The sequence below is a fragment of the Amaranthus tricolor genome, chromosome 17 (genome assembly GCF_026212465.1).
Source record: "Amaranthus tricolor cultivar Red isolate AtriRed21 chromosome 17, ASM2621246v1, whole genome shotgun sequence".
Classification (NCBI taxonomy): domain Eukaryota; kingdom Viridiplantae; phylum Streptophyta; class Magnoliopsida; order Caryophyllales; family Amaranthaceae; genus Amaranthus; species Amaranthus tricolor.
Window position 1 is genome coordinate 6,737,968 of NC_080063.1, and position 11,257 is coordinate 6,749,224.

The 11,257-nt window shown below is 33.7% G+C and overlaps 1 protein-coding gene across 1 annotated transcript; it reads right to left on the minus strand.

The window, feature by feature from the left end:
* Positions 1–390: 390 nt before the first annotated feature.
* Positions 391–9,408, minus strand: LOC130803653 (uncharacterized). Its single transcript, XM_057667850.1, has 3 exons — positions 8,910–9,408; positions 998–1,105; positions 391–914 (listed from the first exon to the last, which is right to left on the minus strand). The coding sequence occupies exons 1-3, from the start codon at positions 9,234–9,236 to the stop codon at positions 603–605; spliced, it is 747 nt and encodes a 248-aa protein (XP_057523833.1). The 5' UTR covers positions 9,237–9,408; the 3' UTR covers positions 391–602.
* Between the last annotated feature and the right edge of the window lie 1,849 nt (positions 9,409–11,257).

Consider the following 11,257-nt stretch of genomic DNA (forward strand, 5'->3'; position numbering starts at 1 on the left):
GTTCAACATTTGTAATTGCATTATTTGTTAGGTTTTCAAGTACTAGTGTATTACGTTAAACACAAATTGTTGTATGAGGCCGTTTTATTGTAAGACGTGAATAGAAATTATGAGAATGTAGATTCCTTAATTTAAGGTCATCTCATTGAGAGATTGTCTCTCACAGATATTTTTCAGATTTATTTTAAAAACAAAATATAGGTTGACCTTTTGTGAGAAGTGTGTCAGAAAGACCGTCTCAAGAGTTGTTTTGTTTTCGATCTTTGACCAAACTTTCACTAGCTGTGAAAGAGGAATTAAATTACACCCGAAATAAGAGAGAAGACAACAATTAAGACAGAAACAACGCCAATCCCGTCACAAAAACAAGTAAAAAGTAAGGCATGTAAATGATTCAGTACATCAAGCAGCTAAAATGTAATCATATCTCATCACTCAAATTTTACACCGTAAACATAAAACACAATTACATAAACAAATACAAATTTTCACACAAGTGACAGAGGATCAAGGAATGAATAGGTGACGAACTAAGCCATTTCAACTGCAGAAAAACCACATAAATTTATGCAGAGTGCACGATAAAAACCAAAACATCAGAATCAGAAGATTTTGTTGAATTGATCAGTGATAGACTTCCGGAAATTGCTATACAGACCAAACAGCGAATATTGCCGAAGGTTCCCTACTTCATACCAGGAGTTTAGAACGGTATAATGCTTGTCTGTACCAGAAAAGGCCAGCTGAATCCCAAGGCTGCAATCTATAGTGCCACCTTGATCCTTGCAGTCATTCCTTTTAATTGCACAAACCTGTTTTTTCAGGCAAACTGACTTACCCTTGCCATGACATGATGCACAGCCGTCCCTCTTCCAAAACAAATTTTGTAGTCGGCCTTGTTTAAATTCTAGTATCTGTTTCCAGGAAATAAAATATGAGCCTCGACAAGATGAAATAACAATACAACAGGCAAAGCGTCTGAATTTTGGATGCTTACCAGGGTGAAACCAGTCACTACATAGGAGTTATTTCCAACAAACACAGGAGGTGATCTAGCAGCATATTTTGATCCAGCAAAGGCTACCATAAAAGTACCATCTGAGTCCTGAAAAATCAACACTATTGAAGTAAGAATATACTAATCAGGCATGTCCAATTACAGATAACGACGTCTCTCTCCAAATAAGGTAAAAACCAAAAAATAATATGCAAACAGAAGACCACTATAATTAGCAAGCCATATGTTCTTCATGAAACAGCAAGCAAGAAAAACAAGAGCCCCTTCAGCAGTAGTTGGTGCAATATCAGCTATAAGAGGTAATTTACAGACTTATAGTAATCAATCAAACAATTAATGTTCGGCAAAAGACTAGCTGTTCTATATTTCAGGTGCGTGTATATCAAAAAACAAAAAAACCATACTTGCGGAAAATTCTCAAATGTTAAAGAAAATAATCTGAATTCTGAAGTGCCAAATTTTTCCATTAATTACCAAATGCTGGAATTGTCAGAAAACCATTCAAGTGATTCAACCTCCCTACAAAACAACTTTATAATGCTGTTCCTACTGGTGTTGAATAACCAAGTAAAGTTGGAAGTGAGGACAAATACGATTCATGAGATACTGCAAATTAGTTAATACATTATACTGCATTTATTTTAATTCAACCAAAAAGATCTTAAAAATGCATTCAGGATAACGGGGTGATAATGAACTTAACTAGTTCTAGGGTGTTCAAGGTTCTAATCAGCATCAGACTTTCCACCTGAAAGTATGGCAAGGAAAGCATCCAATTTTGCACCACATTTCGTGGTCACTTCCTAAAAAGAGAAATTTTCAGCCATTTCCCTACTGAGGCCAGTTTCTATAAGGTAAGCAAGAAATACATAATGGAAAATTCTTGCATAAAGTGTAGCATGACTAGTAAAAAAATCACCTGCAATAGAGGCTTCAGCATTTGAAAAATACAGATCAACATAGTTAGGGTATTCATCCAGATAGGAAAAAATAACAGAGGAGTCAGCTAACTTGGCTGCACCAAACTAAGATTATGATGCCAGATAATAAGATAATGAATTAGATTCGAGGAAAAGAGAAATGAGCTAAACTATCCATGCAATTTTGGCTTAACTATAGACCAGAAATGGATCAAAATTTTCTTCAAAGAATACCCTCTATTCTACGGTCATGCGAGATATTCTACTATCATGCTTATTCGGAATCTAAATTTACTTGACAGTATCAAAATTACCATGCTTCATTACTGTGGAGCCTAGTATATAGCATGTACTTGGTATCACATGAATCCCAACAACCTTCTTTCCCTCTCTTTAACAATTAAACTGCACACAGCTGATAACATCTCGGCAGTCAGAAATTCAAGATTAACTTATTTCATAAACCTCTAAGCAAAAAAAAAACTTTCATAATATCATCATATGTGTCTGCTGCCACTTATATCAAGTTCCCATCATTGTCTACGTTGGTCCTCTCCATCTTAAGTTCTCATCAAATCCTAGTAGTTTCAACAATACCCCAATTTCATCATCCTTGACAGGTAAATCATTATTCCCTATCCAATAAAGACAAAACAAAAAATCAATACCCCCCCTCTGTTTTTCTCCGGGTCACTAAACCTAGTGATCTTAGGATACCAAGTAATTTAAGATCTCTGGCCATTATTGGAGCTGTTGCCCCTTTCAATACTCACAACAGTTAATAGAAGTAATATTTGGATTCATATCCTCGCTCCTTCTTGAGCTCGGATCCCAACTTCATTTTTTATGGTTTCCCAATTTAATGATGGATGAAAAGCTTCCATTTTAATATTTAAGTTGAAAGGCATATAAAGAGAGATTGTTGGAAATGAAAGAGAATGCAAAAGGAGAGTGGCTCTAATCCGATGACGCAAGCTATGTTAACAATAGCGAGGATTTTGATGCTTTGGTGGTAACACATGGGTACAAGGGAGTGAATGAAAGCATTCTTGATTTCAAGTGTTCTTTTCACATGACTCCTAATAAAGATTTAATTTCTACATATGAAAAGGTTGATTGTGGAAGTGTGACCTTGGCTAATGATGATAATTACTAGGATGTGGGCATTGAAAATATTCGTATCAAGATGCATGATGAAAAATTAAGAAATTGTCCTAGAATCATTGTATAGTTTTGCACAAGTTATCATGAATGATGTGTTTATAATAGTGCCTAGTATAATTGAAAAATTGCATGTAAGCTAGAAAGAAGTCTAAAAGGAATCAAAACATAAGAAAGAAAATTTATCTAAATTGGGTAACCAAATACAAACTGAAGTTCAGAACTGAGCTCGAAAAGGAGCAAAAAATATGCATCCAAAAATTACTTTCATTGACACTACGAGTAATGAAAAGGGAAACAACTCCAATAATGGCAAGAGAACTTATATTAACAACTTTACATCTTTGTCCAGGTATCCTACGCATCCTAAATCATCTCTAAATCAACTTCTTTAACAATTTTCTCCGCAAAAACTTTAGCGCTATCCTCTTTTAATCTCAACCATCTAATCCTATATTTCTTTTAGCCTTTCTTTACATTTGGTCTTACTTGAAAGCAAACATCTAAGATAAGGAATTTGTACTAGGTGACTACACAATTTGGGTTATGTGTACTCTAGAGAAGTTTGTATTGGTGACAACACTTTAAGGATAACCTTAAAGTTTAGGCAACTATATCTATCATTCTCGTCAATGTAGTCAATTTGGGTTATGCGTACTCTAGTTCTAAAAGAAGCTTAGTGGTTGTCTCTCTTCTTAAATCATGTGTTAGCAACCAATAAATCGTGTGAAAGTACAATCCAAAATCAACTCTTCTTCTACATTTCTAAATCCATAGCCAAAACCTCCATGTCGTAGCTATTGCGGGATGCCCCCAGGTGCCCATTCAATCTCCTTCATTATAAAGCTTCTCAATCATTGGTAAAATTTACACCATATCATCAAGATCCTCTCAATTTCTTTTTCATTGATTCTTCCATCCCCAAATGACTCTTCTTCAACATTCATAATTCTATAGCCAAAACCTCCATGGTTGGTTTCGTAGCTACTGCAAAATGACCCTGCGTGCCCATTAATATCACTTCTGTTATTGAGCTTCTCAATCATTGGTAATGTTTGCACCATATCATCGAGATCCTCGCATACACACTTATGAAGATCAAAATCTCTTTACCATATAAATTTTTCACTCTTATATTTCCATTGTTCATTTTGTATACCTCTACTACATATTTAGATGTATAACACAAGCTTCATTTTGATTTCTATCGTGTCCCGAGCACCACAATTTATATTCCTGTCTTTTTCCAACAATTGTTTTTGCCCTGTTTATAACCCATTTTGTCTCTTGCAGACATAAAATGTTAATTTTTCTCATTTTCATGATATCTACCAGCTCTAAATACCTACCAGTCAAGCTACCAATGTTATAGGATCCTAGCCTTAACCTAGTTACCTTAATTTTCCTTAGCCTCCTATGCTTAAACCCTATGTGCTCTTGCTTATTGGACACCACTCTCGAGCCATGTGGTGCGACGTTTTTGGACTACGACCTTGCGTAATGTAAGTAATCTTCCCTTGCTCATTTGACACGACACTAGGGTAATGCGGCACGGCGCTTTTGGAGGATGACTAAGCAATCTTTGCATATTTTTCAATGCACGCGGGTTTAAGAGTAATGCGTCACTGATTAAGATACACCGACTTACCGACTAGTCAGAAATCCATTATCCATTAAAAGAAAATTGTGCAATTTAACTTAAAGAAGGCACATAACTTCTTCTCATAAAAAATCACAAGATGCATTAATGTGATCTACCTCACTCCAATATAAAAGAAATGAATGTGTCATATACTCATATTCAATGGGAGAGCAAACTGCAACACAAACTTTTTTTTAAAGAGCTTGACAAATTGCCCAAATCTCAATAGAGAAGAGCATCCTCTTGACAAAGCACTAGGGTAAAATAAAACTAAATGAAAAGTTGGTCTGAGCTAGGAAACTTTGTGAAGACATGTATAGCCTCAATGTTGTGCAACTATATAAAGGATTGTCAAACAATTGAAAGACTGTTAGAAATCTAGGATTTGCATCCCTTTTTGAAATTGCATTCCACATCACTTCTTTCCTGATCCAAGCTCAGAAAATGAAGACAACATAAAAGAAGTGACCTTGGAGCAAACAGAAGAAGAAGCACATGCATGGCCCACTGAGACACACAGTTCAAGCAACTCAGCGTCAAGGACCTTTCTGACCATCAACTACAAACCATGTGAAGGGTAATAACTTGCTTTGATATTTGTACAAAGTCCAACATTAAGGAAATGTTAGTTGAGCTTGCGATTTAGCAAATTTGTTAGCTTTTCAGTTAGTTAGACTATTAGCTTATTTTTGTTTTGAGTTGTTTATTTATTAAGGTGTGTTAGCTATATTTTAGGGGGTTGTTAGGCCAGCAAGCCGTGCTTAGAAGGCTATATAAGCCTCCCCTCTATTCATTGTAAAGGCGGAGTGGAAAGATTAATAAAAAGAGGAATTCTAGTAAGAGTTTCCAAGATAGTTGTAAACAGCAAGTCTCATTCTGTGTTTGTTCTTTATGAGTGAAACAAGGAAGAGTGCATTGTCATTCTACCAATGTTAAGGGAGTAAACCTTGATTAAATGGGTGAGGAAGGAGCATCTTTGTGAGTAAAGCGAGGGTGTTATGTCCAACAGAAAGAACTAGCATACTCAGTTTGTTCTTCCTCAATTCAACAACAAATCAAGAACGCGATTCGTCATTTAAGGGATTCTTGGCTCTGAATTTAGGAGTTTGTGAAGCAAACTTGGATCACTTCCATATGGGTACAATCAAAAGTCCAAAGATCCTGCCTCCCCCTCCACCCCAACTCAAAAGAATTGGGACACATGAAAAAAAAAATAAAAAAATAAAAAAAAATACCCCAAACATATCAAAGATCATTAAGAAGAATCATAACCATCTTACATCACAAGATAATCACAAGACAATGTCCATAAAATTTTTTGCACTTCTAAATCTATTGCCATAACTCTCTTAAGCCATTGCATTTGGTGCATAGGTCAAACTAACATGCTAACCATACTCTTCAAATAGACAATACCTCTCATCTATTTGACGCATACTTATGGTGTACGAGCAAAAAAATCGTAATTCTTTACTATGGAAAAATTGTTAAATATAATCCTAAAGTATTGTCAATTTGCTTGAAATAAACCACACTATTGGATAACTCAAAATAAACTAAACTAATGGTACTACTATATGCTCATATTGCACCCAAATGACCTTTAGCCAGTTTAACGTTACAGTTTTAAAAGTCCAATCATACATTGTTTGATGCATTATACTAATGGTGGTTCGACTTGAGTGAACTAGTGTCTTTACACGAGGCATAACATTGTTTGCCTAACCAGATTCAGGTTTGCTGATTGAGAGCTTTAATCTCAGAGACTCAAGAACCCCAACTCCTCATTCTAGCTCCTTTGTACTTATTCTTCAAAGTTAATGAAAGATGGCGAAGATGATGATAAAGGTGAAGATAGTGGGACCACATGCCTCTATTTTAGATTGGCTCTTATGCTCTAACTTCACCATTACACAAATACATATCACATGTTTGAAGTCATAGTATTACATAATAAATCATTGTCTCTCAAATAATGACTTTGTAACGGTTTGAATTTGCAAATTATAGGAGTATATATTCAAAATTACAAATTCATATGATTTTAAATGCTTAGAGTTATAATGGTCTTTCATGTGAATTTGAATGTGTTGCGTTATTTTATAACCTATTCCATACTTATCTGATTTTGAAAGTTTTGAGTGACAATGACTTCCTTGTTACAAGATAACACTCCCTCTATCCCCCTTTGAAATAGCACTCACTTTTTGAGAGGTAATGCACAATTAGAGAATAAGACAAAATACAAGTGGATTGTGGATAGAAGAAATAAGTAATTAAGATGAAGCGAGAGAATTACATTGAAAATGAAGAAAGGGAGTTGGACCATTGCCAAAAAAAGAAAATGATGCAAAGTACAAAAAAATCCTAAAATGGAAAATGGTGCATACTCATGGCCTCATGGGGAAAGAGGGAGTATCAAATTATAGGAGTATATATTCTTAGTCCTACACTCCTACTATAAAGTATTTGAAGATAACATCTACTCCCTATTGCCTCCACTGATAATTTGGTATAATTGGAGACGAGTTGAACAAATAAATGTAAATGGGTAAATTACCAACTATTACAAGTTAATACTTGAAGTGAGTCTATTTAGAGATGATAGTACCATTAGTTTGGTTTGATTTGAGTTATCTAATAGTGAGGTTTATTTAAAGCAAACAGGTGATAGCTATTACATCTTAACAATTTTTCCTTTTATCATTAATCTTCACAATTATGGTTTAGCACTAATTAAGCTGAAATTTTGTGGATCACTAGCCATTAAAGCATGAGCAATGGAAGCTAGCCCACTTACTCCCCTATTTTGCTCTCTCTTATTTTGCCGCATCATTCTCCACTAATTTCTACCATTTACCTCCTCAAATTTCAGCCACTTATGTGCAGGGGTGAGTCACCCAAATGTTAAACAAAATTTCTCTCTCACATTATTCATGATCCAATTGGCACGACTTAATTGTCTCTTCTTTTGGATAGGTTACCCATTTGATCTGCTGCCTCATTTTTTGGGGAGGGTAGCAATGGGTAAGTAACCCATTTAGCCCCTCAAAATGTTTTGGGTTACCCAATTTTCCCCATTGCTAGTGCTCTTAAGGAGAATGTTAGTGGGGTACTCTATTTTCGTTTGATGTTTAATGTATCAGCAAATTTCATGAGTTGGTTTTTTAATACTAACGTTTATCCTCTTACAGACCACACCAACTCACTCATCTCAACTATCATTATGATCATCTAAATGCCTTGTAATTGAAATTAAAAGGGACCAGTGCTAGAGATACTCCATGTGCCCCACTAAGATTCTTATATTACGCAAATTGATGTAGGAACTTTGAGGTCAAATATAGCAATCTCATTGGACTAAGGGAGTATAGGAGAATTTTTTCATCAGTTCAAATTCCAAGTACACTTAGCTCCCAATTGCGACAATGAGCTTATATTCTCGACAGTAGCATCAGAGAGAAGCATCAAGTAAGCCAACAAATGCTTTCAAGGAATTCAAGCTCAGCCAAGAACATACAATATATACAATAGAAAAAGATGAAACAAGATAAGAACATAGGGAAACAGATTATCCTACAACCTTTTCCTAATTCAATTGAGAAGATTAAAAACGCTTCAGCTCAATATGAAGCCTTATTAGTAGAAAAACCCCTTTATAATTATAAAACTTACATTCATCGCTTGACATCTGCCAATCCAGAAGATTGGAACAAGACTGAAGTTGATATCATAGCAACCTATAACCTAGACCTCCAAACGATACATTAGCCAAATTAAAAACCTAGTTTCCATGGCCACCACATCAATCCTATCATCATAATATTCCCCTATAGCATCTACTCAACAATTGTTTCTCACCCAAACTCTGATGAATGTAGCATAATAATAGACCAAATAATACTATATTTATAATTATCCAAAATTAGAAATTTAAATTCACCCCATTACTAATTTCAACCGAATCAAGCACGGCCAGAAAACCCTAATAAACCAAAAAGATTGCAAATCCCCCAAATAAAACACTACTTCAAGAGAACATGCTTCGTACAACCTACTCCTATTAACACACAAGAACCCGTAATCACTCAGAAACGTACATAACATTAGCAGCAACAAATAAATTCAATTGAAAAACTTAACATATATATAAAACAAGGAATCATACCAGGTTGAAGGAGGAAGAATTTATAGTAAGAAGAGAGATCTCATCGACTTTAGGTCTAAAAAGCGCAAGTTGAGAATTTCCAGAGAGTGAAAGGCGGCGATCGCAAGGCGAAAGCTGGATCGAAAAATTGTTGTTGAGGTAGAAAGAATTACTTCTCGAAAAAGCAATGCCGAAAGAGAAACCATCATCTCTCTGAACTTTAGTGTCTCGACAAGGGGAGTAGACATGGTTGTTGTCGCCTGCTTGGACTGATATCGAGATTGAGATAAATATCAACGCAAGTAAGAGCGATGTCAAATTCATCGATCTTGAATTTCTTGTATCCATGGACTGAATAAATTGATTTTGAGAATTTTCAGTTTTCAATTTGCAGAAGGAGATGATTCCGATTGATGAGGAGATTGAAGCAGAAAGTTGACGAAGAAACCAAATTTGGTGTGTTGGAAAGGTCGAAATTCAAAACGAGCCACTACTTCCACCGCTAGTCTAATCGAGAAATGTTTAACTGATTGAGAATTTTAAATTTTAATTTAAAAATTAATTTTAATTAATAAAAATAAATTTTAAAAAATTTTAATTTTTATTAATTAATAAAAATTAATTTATTTTGATGTGGTAAAAAATAATTATTAATCAGTTTTGATAAGTAAAAATCGATAATAATAAATACTTCATTTGTTCCTTAATGAAGTTCCCACAAGGTATGTTTCAAGAATTAAGAAAAGTAGAATATTTTAGATGGTAAATATATTATTTTATTGAATAATAAATTTAATGGAGAAAAAGTAGGCACCGTAAACATTAGAAAAATATTACAAAAAAGTTAGTGGAAAAAATATGGGATCCACAATTAATTAAAAAAATATTTATAAAGTTAGTTGAAAACATATGGAGACCATTAAAAATATAAAAATAGTTAAATTTGAAGGTTATGGAAGATATTTAGAGACAAAAAGAATTATTAATCATAAAATATTAAAATGAAGATGAATAAAGTTATTTTTGTTCAAAATTTGTGATATTAAATAGTCAAATAAAAATATTATTTATGAAAACAACAAATGGAACACCCAAAATAACAAATGAAAACTTTTTAAGAAATGAAAGGAGTATAAAGTAATTGAAATCAGTAAAAATTACCTTCAAGCTTGAAATATCATTTTAATAATTACTAATAAAACTCATGGAGCTATAGTAATCTAGCTTAAATCATCTTTATCTTGTACCTTTTTGATTTGTACCTCTTTTATAGAGGTCTAAATATTAATTTGTCATGTGTAAACAAGATAAATAATAAGACTTGTTGTTAACACTATTAATTCTCACCTTACCGCATGCAGCTGCATCAAACTAGTCACAGCTCCTGTAACAAACTTACAACAAATTGTTGCTCTCAAGAACTTTCAGTTACAAGCATAACAACTCAGCACATGCCACTTTAGCAATATTATGTTATTGTTCTATTAAATATATATACAGCATTTAGTATGAATAAATGATGTGTATAGTAATCTAATAAGTTTTTCTTTTCTCTTACGTACGTTCATACAAACAATAATGGAGTCATCATGTATTTTATTTAGCTTTCGCTAGCTTTACTTTATCTTATCTCACAATGAAGATCTTATCATGGTATCAGAGCACACTTTGATCATGCTTCTCTTTTCTAAATTTTTCATAATTCATTCTCTAATCAAATCTCTGGAAAATCCTATATTTTGTCTTCTATGTTTTGCTTCTTTTTTCTTCTTTTCTTTCCCTTATTTCTTCTTCATTTTGTATCTTCGATGGCTGAAAATCAAACTAACTCTATTCTAATGGATCAAACACGATATCCTAGTAGCATTTACTATCTTCATCATTCGGATCATTTCACAATGAAGATGGTTACAACACCTTTTAACGGAGTAAGCTTCGCTGATTGAAAAACATGACAATTGATCTTTTGATACCCATTAGGTTCGACAATGCGCCAATTTTTATTATATTACTTTTGCACTAGCTTTAGACTAGGTATTGCTCTTGCTCCCTACAGATTCAACTTATTACTCCCTCTATCTAATGAATTTAATTTATAGAAGTATAAGACTCAAAAAACTTTTACATATTTAAGTTTTATGTTGCAATTTCAAATAAACAAGGAGTATGAATCAATGACTCTTTTGGTGCATGCAAACTTTGAATTCTTCAACCTTGATTCATTATACTGCACTCTTCTTGAATTGAATAGTTAAGAATATAATCTACTGAACTCTACTAATGAGTGACTTTTGCCTTAATCTTTTATGTTCCTCTATCCTTCTTAATCTCATGGAGAAAATTAATACTCATTAATTTTGATTTACCTA